Source organism: Pterocles gutturalis, unplaced genomic scaffold (assembly GCF_000699245.1).
Source record: "Pterocles gutturalis isolate BGI_N339 unplaced genomic scaffold, ASM69924v1 scaffold19899, whole genome shotgun sequence".
Classification (NCBI taxonomy): Eukaryota; Metazoa; Chordata; class Aves; order Pterocliformes; family Pteroclidae; genus Pterocles; species Pterocles gutturalis.
The window spans coordinates 31,472-54,252 of NW_010133754.1; the positions used below are offsets into that span (position 1 = coordinate 31,472).

General features: G+C 40.8%; 1 protein-coding gene across 1 annotated transcript in view; it reads right to left on the reverse strand.

Moving 5' to 3' along the window:
* Positions 1-2,885: 2,885 nt before the first annotated feature.
* Positions 2,886-22,781, reverse strand: part of LOC104467547 (tyrosine 3-monooxygenase-like) — a 30,283-nt gene continuing 10,387 nt past the window's right edge. Inside the window, 7 exon segments of the mRNA XM_010081361.1 lie at positions 2,886-3,045; positions 4,673-4,806; positions 9,643-9,738; positions 12,050-12,106; positions 13,777-13,846; positions 14,495-14,630; positions 20,421-20,566. Coding sequence (XP_010079663.1) covers positions 2,886-3,045; positions 4,673-4,806; positions 9,643-9,738; positions 12,050-12,106; positions 13,777-13,846; positions 14,495-14,630; positions 20,421-20,566 — 799 coding nt within the window.

The following is a 22,781-nucleotide window of genomic DNA, read 5'->3' on the forward strand; positions in this document are numbered from 1 at the left end:
CCTTAGACGGGAGTGTCAAATATGGCTATCCTGGGGTAGGTTTTGCCTGAGTAAGGAGGGAAAGATTTGCCTCCTTTGGAAAAAATACTTATGCTTCTTAAAAGTTCAAGTAGTCAAATTCATTACTTTTGAAGTTTTGCTAAGCTTCACTGGAACCCAGCCTAGCTGTGTATTCAGGCTGACTGTCATTGAGACAATAAAAAAACAAGTGGACTTGCAGAGGTTTTGATAATCCTGCTCTTACTGTCTGTGTACAGCACCTCAAATAGGCTCGGTACTGTTGCTGGGATTGCTTGAGAGATCGGGTACTACTCAGCGTGTGTAAGGGTGGGAGAATCTGGCTCCAAATGGTTTCTTTTTCTCTCCTTGCTACAGGAACTGGAAAAGACAAGGATGTGTGGGCGGGCCTGGAGTCCCTCCAAGGAAAGTGTTAGGCCTTGGGCAAAACAAATCCATCAGGTCTCTCATTTCTTCCAAATATAGGTCTGTTCTGAGCAATAGCCAAACTCAAGTCTAAACTCCACATTCAACCGTTTCAGAGGGTATACATGAAAAGGACCCTATGGCCTACAGAGTCCATCTATAAAAAATATTTTGATAGCTCTTCCGCTCTGGCATTATCTTACACTTAAAAAGAAAGAAAAAGAAAACACACAAAACTGGAGCACATGGTTCAATTTTCACTATAAAACAACTGATTGATGAAAATAATACTTCTGAAAACAAGCTGTTGTGAGCTATCAAGCATTTTTGCCTATGCACCAATTGGCAGGAAGTAGACAGATAAATTATTACAATATGTAACAAAACAAATTGCTCTGAAGAGAAATGGTATTTGTGTGTGTGTGTGTGCATGAGCAGGATAATTAGAATTAAATCCATGAAAGTATGCTGAGAGATCATCTTCCTTCACAGCAGAAATAACACTGGAAAAAAAGGAACTCCCTTCAGCTCTGTCTGAATCTCTAGCAAAACAGGTTTTATGATACGCAAGTGTTCTCCTGGAGTAGAATTGAAGAATCCTGGACTTAAATGGGAAAAAAAAAAAAAAAAAAAAAAAAAAAAAAGAACAAACTTGGGATGTTCCTGCTTTTGAGGAAGGGGTCTCATAGCCATTTTTTCCAAGATACTTCCAAATTTTTCAGGCATCACCACATTTTAATAAAATAGAGCTGTTACAACAGCTCCCCAGATCTTGAATACTCTATTACTGCCCATGGGAAAATTTTCTGAAGTGCTTATAGACATGAAAATTTAAGAGACAAAATCCCATTAACTTTCAGTAAGACAGTTTCTTTAGAGCCTGGCACGTGGACAAATTACGGTGAGATAAGCTTTGTATGAAGTAACAGCATGTGAACTGCTCTGTTGTGACTTTCTGTGTACGTGCTCCTATCCCACAGTGACCAGTTAAGGCAGAGATGATGACTCCTTTTCCACCAAGAGCCAAACCACCTCATATTTACCTCAGAGTTCAGACCATGTGCACTGACAGTTGGTGGATAGCAGTGGACAAGCTTGCTGTCTGCCACGTGCTAAATATATGTTTGAAAGAATCAGGAGAGCTCCTAAGCTATAGGATAATTCTACACTGATATTTGTGGATCACTGTCACCCAGCTTGGGTCACAGGATCCGCACTGTCCCTGCTTATGCCATACCTGTAACCTGCATCAACCCTGTCTGTTTGTGCTGTTGCTCAGAGGAGAGGGAATCCTTCTAAGGATGAACCTCTTCTTCCTTTCCTGAACTAGTCTACTTGTGGATAGTAGAGGAAGGAGGTGGACAAGAAGAATATGAAAGTCTGGAAAAGGCAGTTATGGGATGGATTCTGGGAAACGTGATATGAAGAGTGTAGATAAATTTCAGACACACCTCAGAGAGGGACTGGAGAGGGAGGCAGGACAAGTTGGAGGACATATTGTTTCCATAGCAAGGCTATACAGCTGCTAGTGGTAGATCTTAGGTTTTACACTAGATGTTCAGTAGATTTGTCTTTTTGGTTATTACTACAGTCATCATGACATCAATAAGAAACAAAGATTTTTAAAGGTCTCCAGGATTATTTGAATCCCATGAAAAACCAATGGGACTCTATTTCTTATAGGCTTCTTCAAAAATCCTTCATTATACACAGATTTCCTTACAAGAACCCAAATTTCCCTTTCAAATTAAGCATCCTTGTAAGTGACAGAGACAGAGTATCATGGGTCTATTATTTTCTGCCTTTTTTTCAGCCAAGGGACAAATATTCTGTGATCTCAGATACGACAGGAAATTATTTAGCCATACTTGAAAGCTACAGAACGAGATGAGTGTCTAAAAAATAAATAGTGAGCAGAGGTAAAGGGTTCCTCTTACAAAATGTGTATATTTGCGCATTGTGAGGGAACCATTCACAGTTTGTGAGCAGAATAGCTAATGGTAATTACTAGCAGAAATGACTTGCTAGCTGCAAGGACTGCTTACTGTAGGCAGCTAGCCAACCTAAAAGATTGTTAGCATGTCATTTAAACAGCAAGTAAAAGACTGTGTGGCTGAAGATTTACTGTGCTAGTTTGTGACATATAACTTGAAAAGGTGGCAGACGAATAAAAAAAAATAAGGGATGCAATACTAACAGAAAAACATACTCCAAACAGCTGTAGCTCATATCACCTACCAAAAATTGGAGTAATTTGGTCTTGTTTGTCATTGAAGCATACTCAATAGGAACTCATTAATGTGGCTAAATCAGCAGCCTAAATTACAGCGAAAAGATTAGCTTAACAGAGTTATTTGTGGGTTAAAGATTTTCGCATGCAACTACAACTTCATCACTAAATCTTCAAGTGCTGGAACCGTCTACAAGTATCTCAGTGCCAGGTGAGATGTAATGCTGTAGTTTTAAGAGAGGTTTTCAAGGGTCAAACTGAGGTATTTCAGTTCCTTTTTCATCTGATCAAGTGCCCTCTTGACTTTCTGAGGCGTGTTTGTAACTTCTATGCTGCTGGTGAAGGGGTCAAAGAGCAGAGAAAATGGCTTCTTGAGCTTCATCACATAGTTTCTGTGGGGGAAGAAAACAGAGCTGCTAGTTCGGAAGCCATTTCCCTAAGTATAAAACCTGCAGGACCTGATTTCTCAGTATGTAGGCACGGACTTATTGGGGAGTAGAGGCTGATGTGGCATCCTCCTCACTGTTACTCCTTAACATTGTCTGGTGCAATATATCCTCGCCTGGCTGAACTTCATGCAGTCTAGAAGATCTGCAGTGCCTGCTTTTCAGCATGCCTGGCTCAGACCCGTCGATGCTCTTACAGCTCTACATTAACTCAATTCACAGTTATTGCAACCACAAGCTGAGGAATGCAGGAACACATCATGTCTGCTGCCTTCACTTCCAAGAAATAACCTGGAGTAGCTCTTCCTGAGTAAAATGCTAAAAACCTGTTGATACTAGGCATCCTGGGCTATTTTGTCATGTATATTAAAAGAAAAAACATGGTTGCCTGCCATTTTTGACAATGTTTCCATTAAGTACATGCTGGTAGGAAGCCCCTGTACTGACTTGGCCTCATGTTTTCCGTTCTGAGAGATTCTTGTGCCTTTGGCTATTCTGAGCAGCTTTGTCTGCGTAACTATCTTGAAAAAATATAGGAAAAAGCTTCAAGTCTGAGAATGGTATATTCCTTGTCCTTGTAAGTTCTTTTCAGGTTTGCCTGAGTCAAGTGCTCTTGAGAGTCTTCTCTATTCTGCCAGAAAGTTCTCAAGTTCTCAGCCATGTTTTTACACAGTGCCAAGATAATAATTTAATGTGAACCTTCAGATTTAAGATGAGGAGCCTAATTTGCCATTGCTATAACCCCAGCAGCCAGTGCTTCTGGGGAAAAGATGAGGGGGAGTAGGGAATAAGTCTGGCCCAAGTCCTCTTCCTCTAATAAATTCCTCATTTCAGCTCCTACATGCTCCCCAGTAGCTCCACAACCAACCTCCTGCCTCCAGCCAGAACTGGTCATGTTGCTCTGTTAGAAATGAAGGGCAGAATTCACACCCTGCTTTAAAAACTTTTTTTTTTTTTAATCCTTATTGCATAACTTAACAGAGTCAAAGAAATGCATTTAGAAACACCTCAAGCTAATTTGAAATAATATTTCAAATTAAATATTTTGATTGCAGTCAGCTGCTTTGTAGAAATTAGATTGCCTGTGAATGCTGATTCTGCATTCTTGTGCAGATATAATCAGAAGAGCTAGGCAATCTTGTATTTAAGCCCCTTGCTGATCCATGTTAATTCCTGAGTCTGCTATAAAATTTCCATGTGACCTTGGGTAAATCAGCTCTCCATGACCTCCTATTTGTATGGACTAGCATGGACACACCCGAACTGGGCTATTGTGCTCTACTCTCACTATCCAGCTACAGAATTTACCTCAAAAGCTGTCAAAATTAAGGATTGCTAAAATGAAGCATGGGACAGGGCATAACAATATATAGGTTGGTTTTTTTTCTACAGATATTTTATCAGATAAACAATCTCATGTTTAACTTTGTTGTAAAAAAAAAGCCACTGTGCAGATAAAGTGTGTGGTGAGACAGTGTGTCATGGTTATTGCAGTAGTAGTAGATGTATTTGAGGTTATGATTCAAGGCACTGTGCACCCCTCAATGAAAACACCGACAAACACTTTACTTACTGAAGCTTGGCCTTGGCATCTTCCAAACTTTCTGCTATAAAATAGACAGGTTGGAAGGCTTGATCCTGATAGGGGTGAACTGCAGCCACTTCTGGATCAAAAGGCTTGTACGCTGGCTTGTTTGATAAAGCGTACTTTGTAACAGGAACAACACAGGTTACAACAGGTGAATGAACATAGCAAGAATTAGTGCCTGCTGGGCTGTGAAATGCTCTTTGTGGAATAGTTAAAGGTAATGTCAATTCCTGTTCTTTCACAGGTGAAATCTGCTTTTGACAACTAGCAATCAATAAAATTAATAAAAACAATTTTTTAAAAAAAGAAAAAATATATCTTTCCTGTATTACAGTGATGTACGATTTGGTACCATATCCACTTTCTCTGACAGGAAAGCATATGCCACCCCCCAAAATCTGAATATCTAGAAGAAAAATAGTACCATGCTGCTTTTTTTCAACCAGTACCATAGAAGACTCACAGTAGTGTGCAGCACTATTTCAAAATCCCCAGCCCATGTCACAAATCTCACATTTCCTGCTGCACTGAAGAACAGACAGAATGCTCCTGGTATTTTCTGCATAGTTCCCACGCCAGTTAAGCAGCCTAAAAGCTTCCCTGAAACCCAAAATATAAATATGCACTATACTCTATGTGTGTGTGTTTCGGTCCCACAGAGGATCTTCTTTACATTCTTCTCAGATTCTTCTACATTTTCCCTTACCTCCGGACTGCAGACCATGGGCACATCCATCATTTATTTAGGCATACTGGAGCTACCTCAAAACCAGCCAGCAGCAGAGGCGGTGGCAGTGTGATTGCGTAGGTATCGGTGTTGGTTGTTTAGTACCTGCACAGTGTCCTGGGAAGGCCAGGTAGCTCAGGTTCAAAGTGAGTTCCTGAAGAGTTTGCCCCTGAAACCTGTGTGAGTTAGTTTAAAGCTAGCTCTGCTCCAGTACCATTTGAACTGCACCATAGATGTGCCTAAAAGCTGGTTTGGCCTCCAATTAGCCAGGATGGTGTGTGCCATGGCCACTTTGGTGAAATGTTCTGTCTACAAACAAAAAGGAAAAAGGCAACTCAACCTAGTCAACATCAAGACCTTTCTTTCTGCCTTGCAGCCTGGACAGTGGACTCCATCCACCTAGGGACAGTCTTTCAGCACCAACTGCTTTTTTGAGGTCTGCCTGTTTGTTTTTCTCTCTTCTTCAACAATCTCCAGAAGGCTCCCTTCATTATTTCACTATCCAAATGCCAACTCCCATGGTACTTGTAAAGAGCTGGTAAGAGTGGGTGACACTGCACAAGATTTTCAGCTCAATCTGCTTACTGGAAAAATTCAGACAGTACCTTTAAGAACATTTTTAGATATGTCACTGAACTGAGCCTGAACTCTCCATCACTGGAGGCCTGCTTTAACCAATAGGACAATTTACTGCAGAACTGGTACAGAAATTAATACAGGGCCCTTTTTTTGGAAAAAAAAAATGCTAAAAGATAGTGGTTTTCCTGTTCTTCATTTTCAGTGTGTAATTGAAGAATAAACCTTGGAGAGCACTCATACAATCTAAGATGGATGGTATACACAAACATAAGGCTGCTCTTATAATCTTAGAAGCTCTGGGGACTAATGGGAAAAGATTTTAGAAACTCAAAACCTGACAGGGGTCCTGCTATGCTGTCAGGGTTGAAGCAGAACTGAAATCCCATTGATTTCAATGGAAGTTCAGCTTGAAACCGGATGGCCTTAAAGGCCTCTACAAGTTAAGTACTTGTTGTGCTGCAAGAAAAGCATATGTAGCACTGAGTGCTGCCAGAAGTGTGGTATGAGCCATAAGATTTTACAGTATGTAGGACAGAGTCCAGCTGAGTGTTAACAGGAGAAGCATTTTGGATAATGTAGAACAGCTGACAGAATATAGCGAAATAAACAGTGCAATACCGAGAGCTGTTGGGGAGGAATTCTTGCATTTCAGAGGAGGCAAGGTTGGCCAGCAGTCAGACCTATTACAACTGTTCATTTTAGTCTTGGGTATTGTTATTCTGTCCCTTCCGATACCTAGCTGCTGTCACTAAATGATTTGGTAGATAACACGGATTCAAGTTGAAGTCTCATGCTGCGGTGGCCTCTAGCTCTACCTCTTGTCCTCTGCCTTTCTCCCATGTTATGCCCTGAGTTTGGGCAGAATCAGCTCATCCACAAAAAGTAACTGCCTGAAGCTGAGTTCAAACTGGTCAGACTGGGTGCTGTGGAGAAGAGGAAAATATTTTCAAATTTTCACAGTCAGTATGTTGTTCCCTGGGTTACAGTCACACATCCACCCACCTGGACAGCCAGTCCAGGCTGCATTTCAGGGGTGTTCCCAGGCTCCTTGCTGATGCTAACTTCTCACGTAACATTAGCTGGATGTACTGCTGCTCACCCCCTCCAGCTTGTTAGATGTTATCTTACTGTAGCCAACCACCTAGCCTTATGAAGTCATGCCTTTTTATTGCCCTCTCAGTGACCAAATCATCCTACTACTCCTGGTTCAGAAGCTTTCAGTGATGAGGAAAACCCTGCTTTGCACGTGCTGCTAAACATGTCTCCTCCATCACATGAGCTGCAGTGAGCCTGTGCCAAATACGCCAATCAGCTAAATGATACAGAATTGAGTTTGGGGCCTCCATGCGTAAGCCCACATCTGGGCCTATACTGAGCAGACTGGCAGATCATTATAGGGATGGATAATGGCTTTCTCCTAAGCAGTAGCAAAACTTATCTAGAGCTTTCTCAAGAGCCAGTCTAAGCCTGCAAAATGAGCTTTGCAAGAAACTATCATGAGTCTCACTATTTTCCAGTCTTCATCTTCTTTAACAAAACTGCCAAGCCACTGCTGTATTTCTAAAAAAATCCCTTCTATGAAATAGACACTGAACTGCACATATTTCTTCTCTTCAGCTGTAGAAGAAACAGTTGGTGTACATTTTCAAGTTGCTAGCAGGTGCTTAGGCATAGGACCTCAGCACTTCACCCACATCACCACTGTCTATACTGAAGTTAGAATCAGATGCTTATGCAGACTAGAATGATTAAATGGAAACATTTCTGTATTTCAGTTCTGTTCCAAATAAAATCAGTGAGATTAATCAATCAGCCATAAAAGGAAACTTCATCACTTAAAGGCCATGGATATAATTAATTTGTGTACAAGAAGTTTCAGATGCTCAAGGTGAAGTGCGCAGAACCCACCAAGCTGCTGTCCCAAAGCTACACAGCACTTGTAGAGCTCACATAGGGATTATACAAGGCACATAGCAACATTGCTGATGAACTACTTGCCCATCTTCAGACTGTCTTAGATGTTACATGCAATATGGACACACTTTTGGAAGGGGAGTAATCCTAATTTATTACCTATTGAATATAAATGTTATCACATCTCCATATAATTTCAGTAATATGATGGATGAAGACCTAGGTGCACCCAGCTGTATCAAAAGTTTATCCAGCAGCATTAGCCAGCAACTACTGATGATAAAAGTAATGACAAGAATCTGCCATTTATCAACTCAAGAACAGCTACTTCTTCCATTGTCAATGTTAGAGGTAGGGAATTTGCGATGTAGTTGTATTTTTCTGTTACATAGCACAGTTTTGTGAACAAGCAGTTCTTGCCTACTACTTTAATCAAAAGCAGAAGAGCTTGTTGGTGTCTGGTGAAGAAAAGGGTAGAAAGAGAGAAGAGAGAGCACAAATCTAGCCCACTTAACTCCAGCCACCAAAAGTGAGCATTTCTGATGCAACTTTCACCCTCATCTGTGTCAAAATTAAACAGAAAAAGGAGGTAACGTCGGGCAGATAGATTCTCTGCCGCATATTACTATGAAAGATATTAAGTGTTGGAGACATGATTAGCTCTGCAGATAGAGTAGAATAAATGTTGCCTTGAGCTGTGCTTTGATATTGGACCTTTTGGGTTTTACCAGGTAAATAAAAGCAAGCCCATGTTTCCTGTTTGTTGGCTGTGAATATAGCAAGTACTGAAAGATTCTCAGAAAAAAAACCAGCAGCTTCAGCTTTATCCTAGGACAGATAGACATGTAAACAAAATGCATTGCACCGGAGCCTCCTTGTAGGGGAGCTTATTGATCTGCTCTTTCAAAACAATACGTTCCACTGTTCTACAGATGAGTGCTGCGACTGTGCTAGCACACCTGCTCACGTTCATGAGCAGTCAGGCACAAGATCAGGTTGGTATGTAAAAAGGAAGGTGCACTTATTTCTCTAGAGGGGTAATGAGCATGCAGATCTCTCAGCTTATCAAGAGAGAAAACTGCAAGTCATATACCGCAGAGTGTGCTCACAAAAGTCTTCAAATTGCAAGTGCTGGAAGAAAACTAATGCCCCTGCATTTGGGGTAGTATCAAACCTGTGTACGCAGATTTTCACCTACGTAAAACTTGAGCTGGGGTTAGTTTTGAAACATATTTAGGAATGCAAAATACTAAAGCATTTATCTTCTTTTTGTCAATGTCCATGCTATTCAGAGTTTCTTCGCACTTTATTTGTTCCAGTCAGTCAGTGCCTTTCTGATTCATGTGTACATGAATGTCAATGGCATGGACGAAGTAGCAGAGTTCATAATAGGCATAATATTGCCCTCTAGTGAGTAATTCAGAAAGGTGCATGTGTTTTACGTTAAAGTCAACTGTTCTTACTACTGGCCAGGAGCACTAAGAAGCAAATCTATACTTTACAGAATGGTTGTTTTCATTGCATTTCATCTCTTTAGGTGGAAGACAGGTACAATTCTACAGTAGTTCTTCCCCTATCAGTAGCTTCTGGGAAGGGAGCATGATTTTTTTTGCAAAAGAACAATCAGTATTTTAAATCATATTGTTTTATGTGAGGAAACAATATTTTGCTTTTAGCAGAGAGTTCAGAAAACTGTATTATAGAAATCCTTCAATACCATATGTTTGACACATACCGTAAGCTCCCCATAAGACGAAAGCAGTCCTGCCCCGTAAGCTTTGATCAATCATTTTTGCTTGCAGAGACCAAATTCGACAGTGAACCAATAAAGCTAGTAATAAGAACAACTTGTGAAAAACAGTCTCAACAGGCAGTTCATTTTTAAGCTTCTCATTTCTCCTTTAACTTTCTTTTACCCTTATTCCTTAATGTCTTTGTATCTTCAAGTTTTATAGTCATATATTTTAAGAAAACTATTTTTTCTCTGAACATATATAACACACAAATTATAACACATTTTTTAAAAACTTGCCACTGTTCCCATTCTCACTTCCCCCCCCAAAAAAAAAAGAAAAAAAATTCTAATGATAACTACATGGGTAAATAAAATAGTAAAGTCCTTTCCCATGGTTCATTGGAAGATGTTACAAATCACCGTGCAACCTCTTAGCCCTGAACTTCATTATAGTCAGTGGAAGCTGACAGATTTCAACCCATAGTTCACAGTGAAAAGTCTTTCAAGTATCTCCTCATTATGCAGAAGGTCTTTTTTACTGGAGAATGAGCCATGGGAGGAAGAACAATTCTTTTTAGTGTTTCCTTAGATACTCTGTATTTGGCTTCTAGTTAGTGAGGTTCTTTCAGCTTTCACTGTTTTAACAGGTTACAAGGCATGGTACTAGCGGCACTCTGTGGATGACATGAACACTGGCAATCTCCCATCTCTTGTACATGGATCCACCTGCTTAGAGAAGCCCAGAGACTGAATTAAATAACGGCATTTAAAAGTTTGTCTTACAAATTTTATGGACCATAAAAACAAGTGAAGTGGAGATTCTTTAAATAAATTTCTAGTTACCTTAAATGTTGTCTTGTCATCTAAGCTTTACCTACATTCACTTTATAACAAACAGAGAATGACAGGGGCTTCCAGAAAGAAAAAAATAATTTATGTTAGACATCTATGTCAGAATAGGGAATACATTACAGTTTCTTCTTTATCTTAATTTTCCCATAAAGGAACCTAAACAACAAGCCTAGATTAGATGTCTAACTTCTAAATAATTGAAGATTGAGACAGTAATCCAGAATATGTTTACTGTTCAGAATACTTGAATGACGCTTACAAAATTTTGTTCTCACAAATGGGTTCTCATAGTTCTCACTGAACTGCAGGTAGCCCTTTCAAAAAGGTGCCGTTATTCTACTTCCCCAAAGCCTAGATGATACTATGATGATTTCAGATACAAGACCCATCATTATTTAAGCTTAACCCTATCTCTGATCTAGTCCTAGCCAGTTCAGGGTCAGGGAAGGCTGCTTGCAGAGGAATGCTATATAAACCACTGGCATTCACCTAGTCTCACCAAGACCTGGGTAATGATGCAAAATGTCTCTCCAGGACCCGTAATTCTTTTAACCCTAGCAAAAGCATGGTTTGTAATCTTACTCTAAAATCGCTAGACACAGAGAGGGGAAATTGCAGAGGAAATGTGGACGTGTCACTGCCTCTTCCCACAGAGTCCTCTCAAATCACCAGCCCAGGACTTGGATGATGCTACAAAAAAATTCAGCACTGGTACCTTTTGCTCTCTGAACTCTAAAAATACTGCTAGTCTTACCTAGTCCTGACCCAAAGATGGATACATGCAGACAGATTTTAGGTGAGCCATAATAGCCTTCACACAATGCCTCATTCCAGTTCACCATGAGTGGGGCTGTGGGCTGGGTGAAGAATTTCAGGAGTGACAGTCACCTTCCATCCACCCCCTTTCCTGAACAAGCCTCACCCAGCTGGGTGAGGGTAAGGCTCCTCTCCTCTCCTGAAAAAATCATCAAGACTGGGAAATGGCTGTCATTATCAGAAAAAAAATCATCTGGCCTCCAGCCCACTTTCAGAACAAGATGGCAGCAAGGGGTTGCATGAGTTGTTTTGGCAGATGTATACAGCCTAGTGACTCAGAACAGTAGGACAGCACCTGCTCTCAAATTGCTTTAAATTGCTCACCTATTTTGTGACATTAATGAATACAGGCTGAGTCAAATATTGATGATTCCCTGCATCATGTGTAGGAGAAAATGCAGGAATCACATTGGGTATCCAGTCTATTACATGAATCTGGAAAGTGAGTTGAGACCCTCCCGTGGCTGAAATTGTAGAAACTGAGTTTCAACAATATATTCTGATAAAAGAAAAAAATATAAGCATTTCCTCAGGTAGAATCACATGTTTCTGGGCTCCCCCAAAGGGACTCCAGCCCCTGCTCCAGCACCTCCCTAACCTGTGGATGAGGAGAAGAGACAATCCTGCTGATGTTCCCATTTTTGTGGCTAATCTGAGACACTGGAGAAGAGCACAGTAAGGCATATGCAGTGAATCGTTTGGGTTTTGCTTCCAATATTAAACTGCCATCTGTACTTACTGTGGCTAGTTTCTCAATCTCCGCTTCAGATGATCCAAGAGAAGCCAGTCCAATATCCTAAAGCAAGTAAGCAAGCAGGCAGTGTTACACCAGCGTGATTATTCAGCCCAAGGGAGAGAAAGAGGGGAAGGGGGAGGACCACATCATTTCTAGCATGAATAGCATGAACTATTCATTGTCTTTGTCACCCAAAATGACCTTCTATGGGTTCCAGGATGCCTACCTCTCCCTGGCCCCCAGCTGCATACCACTGGGAACCACATTAGATGAGTGTTTAATCCTCAGCATTCTCTGTGTAAAGTTAACCATGTCTTGGCTTAATGCTGGACTGTCCCTGGCAGAGATTTATAGGGAGGCACGAGAACGAAGGACAGCAAGGTGGGTTTTATCTTTGCCATTACCTTTCTGTCTCTCATTCTCTTTCTCACAACCCTTATGAGTGGGTCAGATCCATGCAGGGAGGATTCTGTTTAGTCTCATCTGTACTTCCTGCTAATTGTTATTCTCACAATAGGAATCTGTAGATGTCTCTTCTTAGCTATCCCGGGAGCCATATCATGCAGCAAACAAAATTAGGGCTTTTTCACCATTCATCATCTCATGTTGAATGGAACAAAAAAGAATTTTCATGGGGTGAATTTCAACTGTGAAAATACTTTGTGGAAAAAAAAAAAAGTTAAATGTGAAAATTTGTTTAATGTGATCCCATGTTGTATAGTCTGTGTTATAGATGGGAAAAGAGGAAAGCTGAAAGTTTTGAAACTGCTATAATATTTTATTTCTATTTTGTCTTCAGTTCTGGTATTGAACTGAAGAGGTTTCTTCCAGAATAAATTATAGCCCACTAGGATATTTTAGATACCATTCATCTGAATCTGATAATAACCAATATTTATGACTAAAATGGAAACTGGCATCTATCCAAGTCGATACAACTGGAAACCACGTTATATGAGGTGAACTGGCTTTCTTTTTAAGATATTCTGACAGGGACCTCCACCATGTAACCTCTCTGCTCTTATTGCCGGTTTCCACACTGGCTGCTGATTGATAAGCCTAGAATATGAGTTATCTTCTTCCCTCTGCTATGGTTTTGAGGCACATTCACAGTTCTAAAGTCTTTAACTACATGAGGTCATTGAGTTCATGTGGGTCTGACACTGACTGTTCATACTAAATAGTCCCTTTTTGTACAAAGAAGCCCTGTTTGCTTTTTGGAGACTCCTCACCAGTGTGAGCAATGCTGTGAGAATTTGGTGAGTTGTAAAAGGAAAAACAACTTTAATGAATGACATGGTGATGGACACAATTAAAGTATCATGTGAGATAAAAATGTACGTCCAGAGACAGAACCAGCCTGGGGCTCGATGGCTGTGGCTGGTTAGGTTCATGTGGTGCAGGACAGGAAGCCAGGGGAACAGTGTAGTCAGTAAGACTCAAACACACAGCACCGCAGAGGCTCCAGTGGCATCCTCCTGCCCTCCCACAAAGAAGTCCCACAAGCCTGCCCTTCCTTTTGTACAATGTCCACAGGGAGTGGTACCACCACTCCCTTGGAGTGTATGTCTCCTGGGGCACTACTAGCCCACCACTCCTGGAGGTTGCAACTCGAGCACAATCAAGTCTTAAAATAGAATTTCAAGCACGGTGAGCTGCATGCCTTTGAGGCATATCTGGCCTGCTATCCAGAGCAGTTGGTTCAACAGGCAGGAGAACAAGCTTCTTACCTGTGAGAACTGGGCAAACTCCTTGTCAGCTAGCATGGGAACATGACCCAACAACTCATGGCAGCAGTCTCTGGAAAACAAGTGACCTTCATGTTTAATAAAGGTTTCTTTTCCTGCCCTGCTTGAACTTCCCTTGAAAGACTTTAGCCGATAGACCCCCAAAGGGTAGTATGAGGACTGCTCCACAATAGCTGCCTCCATACCTGGCCTGGCCCTGCAGGGACCATGTCAGAGAATTCCCTTCTGCCATGGGAAGCCAGCTGCCCCCTCACTACCTTGGCTATTGTTCACTTGGGATGGCATGGGCACTAGTCTCCTCTGTCACAACATCTTTGAAAGGCCTCTGTTTTGTCCCAGCATACAATAAAAGCAACTGTGTGAACTTGTAATTTCTCATGAAATGTAATTGCTGTTGTCTAGCCAGCACTTACTGGGAGAGTTTCACAGCAGGGAATCAAAACCCAGCAGATGGTAACTGAAGGCAGGATGAAAAGATTAAACCAGATATTCTCCAGTCTTTTCCTTCCCCAGACAACTTTGCAAGAGAGACAGAGACCCACACCCTCTCATGCATGACTTCCCCTTCTAACTCTCCAGCTACTAGTTTCTCAAATTGTTTCATTCTGTGGACTACTGGATAGGGCTCCAGAGCTGTTCCCAAGAGAATCATCCCCAGCACATTCAGAAGGATGGGATTGTGCCAGAGCATCAAACTTATGGTTCTGGGGAATGCATAGGAGAAGAGAAATGCCTTATATACTGAGTGCTCTGGAAGACACGAAATGCCAGGCTGGCAAGGAAGTCACGAGCAGACAGCAGTCCTGCAGCTGGTCTCAGCTGGAAGCCTGTTCTCTCTGCAAAGGGAAGTGAGACCAAATTTAGGTGTCTCTAGGCTTAGCTACATGGCACACCTACTTCAGGTAAGCAATTTCAGAGGACCTTTGTGCTCTGTTGCAGTAGTTCTGTCCACCTAAGTGCACTAGGAACATCCTGGCTTCTTATTATCAACACGCCCCTATACTGCCCTGGGTCCAATTGCTGCAGCATCAAAACACCTAGTCATCCATCCTAAACATTTTCACATACTAATGGTACAAGGTATGGGAGAACTGCCTACCCCAGTTTACATTTTTAGCACATTTGCACACATTTATCTACTATGTCCCACATGTCAGTGATGTGTCTGAGATCATGTATGATCCTTATGATCAAGCAGGGGACAGAACCTGAATTTTCAGTCCTGATTAGTCTATTAATTCTTGGATTCTGTCTCTCATTTCCTGTATAGCATATGTAAAAGAAAAACAGGAGTTAGATAAGGGACACATCCCACCTTGTCTGAGAGCATCTGTTTCTTCCCTGATGCTAGATTACAGTTTAGTCCCCTCCTGCAGGCTTTCTTATTCCCTCTGCTGAAACCCCTGGTACCTTGCATTGTTGAAGACAGAAGTAGATGGACCACAAGTCTGGGCAATTCTTCTGTTCCTCAATGTGCCTAGTTAAACATACTCCAGAGGTAGAATTGGAGCATACTGTTCAAATTCATTTTCTTTTGTCAGTGTATGCTCCAAACATATAAACTGGCTCAGCACTGGCAAAACTTGCTATCGGTTTTATCTTTCTGCCTGTACTTCATTAGAGTGGGAACATGCAGGAGAAAGAGCAAACGGGTCCTCGTCAGAGATAAGGGTGCTGGAATTTGGCCCTTAAGCATTTAACATCAGAGTTTCCATCAATGCTCTCACTGATTTTTCCCCTCTGTTTTTCTTTTCACAATTATGTTTGTCTAGAACTAACAACACAAGCCTTCCAGTGATGTGATCATATATGTTTTGCTTTGCATGTGTCCATAGAACAGGACAGAAGGATGCAATACTTTTGCACTGTGATTTCACCTTGTGCTATCAGTGTTACCCCAGGACATCCTGCATTACTACAAAAGGTCTGTGAGAGACAACTAAAAAAATAAGCAGTCCTATGGTCAGCAGAATACAAAATCTACATTTCCATGGGAAACATGTTGGTGGTCTGCAAAGCTAAGAAAATTGAAAATCACTGCTTTAAAAGAGAGACAATTATAATCTTTTTGAAGTCCTATATTCAAAAATCTGTGTTGCATTCTCAGCTCCCATAAATGACATTTAATCTTTTTTAAAGCATAAAATTACATTTTTAAAAAATTCAGAAATGGTTTTATTCTCCCTTCTCTATCCATATTCTATTGTGTCATGAAGCCTGGAACATAATTTATTTTATGTAAACAAACAAAAAAATCCCACCCAGAAATCAAACCATTTACAAGATTTGTTTTGTTTTGGTTTTAAATGTTTCTTTCAGTATTTCTTGTTTTGCTCTGTCTGACCATTAGCATTTTTGTCTTAAAAAAAAAAAAAAAAAAAAGAAAGAAAAAAAGAATAAAAGAAAGGGGGAAAAAATGCTTCACTGGAATAATTAGAAGTGATGAAACATCTGAAGCTACCCAGGACAAAAAAAAAAAAGAGTGAGCAGCAGTGAGCAGCAAGTAATACTTCCACCTGACAAGGTGAGGGACTAGGTGGTTAGCATTTGCCATGGTTATCTTCTATTGCTCCACTGAGTTCAAAGAGAATAGGTACAGAACTGCCTCAAAGCTGAACAGAAAAAAAAAAAAAAAAAAAAAGGAGAATAAGGAGAATATGGAGAATATATCTATATCTTTGTCTATATGCTGTGCAAAGGTATCAGTGTTAACCAGGGAATCAGAAGTGGTTGTAAAGCAGCTTACTATTCTCCCCCCTTCCCAGTTAAGAAAGCAGGCTGTTTGGGGGTACAGACAGACCACCAGCTATGTCTCCTTAGGCACTCACCAGGAGCTGGCACAAGAAGAGTACTGCCTTGCTGCTGATGCCATACTAAGCCAATTCAGAGGAATGTGAAAATCTCAGAATCTGGTTTCTTTGGGCTAAATTCTGAGTCTGAATGAAGTGAAAACTGCACCAGCTGAAAAATATATCAGACAAGAACCAAACCCTAAGTAACTGAGTTTTGGAAGGACTATGAAGGAGTCTGGGGAAATTTATATTGCTTTAGCATCCATGTTGGAGGAGCAGGAGGGAAAATTAAAATTACAGTTTACGTTCCCTGACATGCCCTTTTAAATATAGGTCAGTGAACCAGACAGTCTGCTGATGGAACAGACTTGGCCAGTTGCCTTGAAAAGCCATAGGAAAAAGTTATCTGCTGAAGGTAATATCTGCAAAATTTGAACTTCTATCACATTACTGCACAATAAAACCAGCAATCAATAGAGAATTGGAGGTGTGGCTGACTGGACCTACTGTCCAAAGATTTCTGAAATCAAAATGAGTTGAAAAGAAGGTTTTGACCTAAAGTGATCTCTCAGGCTTAATTCTTGGCCCAAAAATCTCATGTATACAGGCCTGTGCATTGTAGTGTGAGCTTGCTTGAGTTCACTGGCTGTAATTTCTTCCAGCTGTGGAGGACAATGAATGCCTAAATTCAAATATCTTTCCTAGAAAGAAAGATGTGCCTAGGTTCTTCTAGTTAACCCTTAAGAAAAACACTTGCCATGTTAAACAGTCACATGGTTAACCATTTAAATTCCCTTTAAGTAATTATGAAATACTTGTGATGTAGAGTTCATTTCTATTCAAACCAGCCTCACTAGCAGGCCAGGTTACACTAAACAGATCTTGTAGTTCAACTTGTATTGAAGTCAAAAGGAATTTCTTGCTTGAGTTCACAGATGCTGCTGAGTAAAAGTGAAGATGGAATTTTATCTGGCTATGTGGGCTGTTTATAACATGATCACTTTCTCTACAAGATATCCCTCTCTCTGCATCCCTACAGTTTATTATACTCAAAGCTGTGCCAGGGAAGGTTTAGGTTGGACATTAGGAAGCATTTCTTTATCAAGAGGGTAGTCAAACACTGGAACATGCTTTCTAGAGAGGTGGTCAATGCTCCAAACTTGTCAGTGTTTAAAAGGCATGCATTAGGAACATGCATTAACTTTGGATCAGCCCTGAATTGGTCACACAGTTGGGCTAGATGATCGTTGTAGGTCCCTTCCAACTAGAAACAGTCTATTCTGTTCTATTCTTTTCTAATCTATATACATCTTATAGTTTTATCATCACATACGCTAAAGAATTGTCCAGTCCTTAGAGGCAGTATTTAGCAGATACATTGGGATTTATGTCCTAAATGGAAGATCGTGACAGTTCAGGGCTCACCCGGAGCTAACCAGTGACAGGAGAAACAGCACTTTGCATCTCCACATAGGCTGTAGTTGAAGTACATGCACAGTATGCCAAGAGATTCTGGGAGACACATCATAGCCTATAAATTTGGTTCAGGCTTGGTTGGTTGAGCACTGCACACCTCTAACACAGGAAAGAGCCTAAAAAGCACCCAGTTGATTGATGAGTTGCAAGGACTGGCCTTGCTGATGCTGGTCGTAAAAGCCACCCAAATTAGTAATAAATCAGAAGAACTCCTTATAAATCATACTCCTCACCCAGTGGCTGCTTGGCATGAGGCTGTTTTTAACACAGATTTTACAGACCTTGCAGATGCTTCTCAGACCAAGTTTGCTACAAAGGGACCTTGCAACAACGTCAGTCCTCATGCTATGCTAGAAAGTATTCTGCATAGTGAAATTACCTTGTTAGAGGGAACCATTGAAGATAAGTAAGATATCAGTTCAAAGCCAAATACAATGGGACTAAAATAGCTTACTCAATCTTGACTGTGTCTAGCTGTAAACACAGTTGTTTTGAACAAACTTTGTTCCAACTATGCATATTTTTTTACAAAGCCTGTAGGCTAAACTAATCCTGGTTTTATCTACAGTTTAAGGACGGTAGGACCAGCGCTCCTGAGAGCCCTTCTTTCCATTTTCCTTAGACACTCATTCCAAGATTGAATAAAATGCTTCTGAAGTGCCTGATTCTAATTCTCAGTCAGAATAATTTAGACAATTACCTTACACTGGACACCCCATGTTTATAGTAGATCAGTTGAAACTTACTGTGAACATCTTCCCAACTGTTATTACCAGAATTTTCAGAATTACTATTTTTACTGCATGTTTTTTGTTTAGGACAATTTGTATGGCATAGAGAAAACTTAGAACCAGAACCTACAAAATAAATGAGCAGGCTCAGACTCCAGGCAATAAAATCCTGTCAACCAACACGAGCAATACAAATAGTATTATGACAGGACATTCTTACATTATCCTAAATTTTCACACTTTTGAAATCACCTGATTGACCAGAATATGAATATCTGTGGTAATCAAATAAACATCACATGATTTCTGGAGCTCCCTTCTGCCAGATACTGTGTAAATGAGATAAGATGAGATCAACAACTTCATGAGAAAAAATATTTATCAGACCAGTTACTACAGAATGGAAGTAAGTTGGATAGTTGAATAGAAGGGAAAATACATGAGAAAATAGGTAACGCATACATGGAAAAATTCCTCTACCTGGATGTGATGGTGCTCATGAGAGATGCTTTCATATGCCAACCCTCTGTTCCCTTACACTAAAGATGCAATAAAAACTTTGTCATTGAACAGCTTAATCTTGGCTAAAAACGGTAGTGTTCTAGAAAACTCTTCAGCAGCAGAAGGCGTACTCGAGCTTACTAGCATCACCTACTGACACAAGGAGCAGGTCACTTGCTTTCCTGAATATTGTATTTAAATTTCATCTATTTAAAGTTAAGGCATACTTTTTATTATTTATTCCATCACGGTGATCAGCTGTCCTACCCTCTGGCACATCTCCTTGTCACTGAGAAGGAGCAAGGAAGCTTTAAAGACCATATTCCTTTAGTCATTCTTGATGACAATAGGAAATCAGCTGCTTGACACAAAGCATCTGGCCTTGGGAATCCATGCAGCCTGTGTGGCTTATAAAAATCATGCAAGCTCCCTTCTTCTCCTGCCCCTTGCTTGTCAGCCCCCAGCTAATAGCAGGTAGGTCAGCCTGGCAATCTTATGTGCCCTTTGTCTAAGGCCACACCTTCACACATTTACAGACTAACATCACAGTCTTTCCGCTCTCCTATCAGCCACACAGTAGGTACTAAAGAGTTTAGTGTGGCAAGTGGAGCCACAGAGATGGAAAGCAGCAGTGTTGTTTCAAGGCAGCTGCTGGCTGACTAGCAGGATCTCCTGGAAATCATTTCCTCTAGCATGTGGTGCCATCCTGTCTCGCGCATCAGAAAAAAAGTGGACTTGAGAGGTATGTACCTGTACTTGTGTTTGGATCTTACTAGCAGCATAGCTATAGAAGCACAAAATACAGCCAAACCCACAGAAAACCTCTGTGTGGAAGTCATGCTGAGCAGCGTGATGCTGTGGCTATACTGCTGCTAGTACTGCAATTAGCTGGTTATTGCTACACCAACTGCAGCCATTCACAGAACAAACACAAACTTACAGCTTGGTCCCAAGACATGCCTGGTATTAATGTCCTGTACTACAGCTCATCTTGTATGAGGGAACTCTACAGCTAATCAGCTCTGCTCACCATCTTGGGTCCTACCAGATAGTTTGTGTGTGTATGTGGTGGTGTACAAACATATCCAGGAAACCGTAGAATAAACCATGGTTCATAATGCCTGACCTTTTAAAAATCTGGAGACATCCTGAAGTTGAGGGATGTTATCCTCTTGGTAGCCACAGTATTTCTCCAGCTGCTGGAAAGCAACCAAGTACTGCGTACAGGCATGAGTAGGATAAAGGCTGCTCAGCTTCCTGTATACTTCTCTCCTGAAAGGCAAAAGCCACATAGCATGATCCACCTCAAAAAAGCAGTACTTATCTGCCCTATCTAGAGATCCACAGAGAGGTAAATACCTCAGTATAGGCAATGGTCTAAAACTGTGAACTCAGGACACCTGGTGTTTGGAAGCTGATGCCTGGGTGGATGTAGCAAAGTATAAGGGGTTTTTGTTTCACTTTTCCTTCAGAAGGTGGGTTGTGTTCAGCAAATCTCTTTTATCCCTTCCTACACCTTCCTTTAATATAACAAAACTCTAATCCTGATTCAGAAGTGTTTCTTGCTTAGGTATAAGGGTGTTGGAAGTACCAGGGAAATCCCAGGGAGAAAGCTGAGGCTGTGGCCCTCTCTGTGTTGCATATTTTAGGGATGGAACGAGACAAGTATTCCCTTCCTCTCTACTTTGGGATACAACTTGAAATGCCAGTCCCTCCATCTCCATACTGAAGCCTAGCCTATATCTGACTCTTGCAAGCTTCCTCCTAAAAAAGTACATTTCTGATACTAAAGAGTGACTTCTGGACAGGCTTGTAAGAGGTTCATACTTTTGCAGTTCAAATTACCTGGCATGGGCTATGCATTTGAAAGACATGCCAACTTCTTGAAGCCTTTAGCCCATCGTATAAAAAGAGACCAGCTGAAAAAAAATATATGTAACCAGATTTGGGCACAGGCTTCAAGCTTCTCGTAGACTTGATGGTGCTTGGATTTAGAGCTGCGGTTTGGAATATATTTAGCTGTTGCAAAACAAACAAGTAGTAACAGCATGGCAAACAACCTTATAGAAATGGTTATTTTTGTTCAGACATGGCCCTAGGGTGTTAACAATTTTATAAACATTGTTTTATGAAAATTGAGATCATTCTTGGAAATACTGGCTATGGAAAATGACCTTTTGTTGTTTTTGTATTGTATTTTTTTTTTGTGATGCTATTGTTGCTATGGAGGTGATAGCCAGTCCCTGGTAATGGCTCTCTTCATTTGTATGAATGTCTTACACAGTATGAGAGTAATGAATCAGAATGAAGGGGGGAAGGGAAACCTTAGGAGGAAAAAATTAAAAGAACAGAGAGAAACAGTGGCTGCTGTCACTATTGCAAAAGCTGCAGGATACTGGGCCGTTTCCATAGAATAATTAGGAAAAAATGAGGAGGACTAGAGTTCAAGTGTTCCCCTGGCTTATTTCCCCATAGAATACTACTGACTTCAGTGGGATTGCATAGGATCTGAACCAGTACAGAGTTCAGCCCCAGACTGGAATCTAGAGAGAGCAGGCTTGTTTACGCTTGTGCACATATGGTCCCTTTTATCAAAGTATCATTCTACATGTGTCCAAACATTGACTTCCACAGAAATGTAGGCAGTCTCAGAGACTAGTGATGAATTACCCAAAGCTAAGTTTCCCTCCTCTCTAAGTTGCTCTAAGGCAATCATCTACATTCCCTCTAAAGTCAATAGAGTAGCAGATATTTCCAAACAACAATTTAGTACGTCCTACTGTAGTGAGTCAAATAGGTACAATGGCTCACCGTATGGAGGTGCTATCACTCAAAGAACCATTAAGCTGCTACCTGATGGTACTTCAGTCCAGAGAGGGAAAAAGAGAAACTGCTAAAAGCACTGTCTATGAAATACTTCAGAAAGGAGCCTCATAATGAAGGATGGAGCCAGCTATTTAAAAGACTTTAAAGGCAATGACCTTGTTTTACGTAAATTTCCTTATTTTTTTAGAAAAAATGAAAAAAATAGTGGCACTATTCAGCTTTATTATGAAGATGTGACAGGTGAATCCCCATAATTTTGTCTTAGATGCTCCCTTTTTCTTATATAGCTTTTACCCATAAGATGCATTTTATGACTATTTAATTTCAAGGTCCTCCAAGAAGCCTGCTTGAAAACAGAAATTCAGATCATCTGTACCCTCTGTTTTCTGAAAGTTTTATTTCTTCACTTGATTAGTTTTCATTTTTATAACCATGTTGCTACAAACTGAAGGCATCCAACAACTTTTCAGAGTGAACACCAAGGGAATTTAGTCTGTGCTACAAATTTCCGTTCAATTGCACAGCGCTCAATTAAGTTGTGCTGTAATGCAGATGACCTCAGGGCACAGCCACAGGGGGCTGTGATAACCATTGGGAGGTCTAATTTTGGAAACAGCTTTACATAACAAGACAACCTTCGTTGCTGGGGCTGGCTACTTGG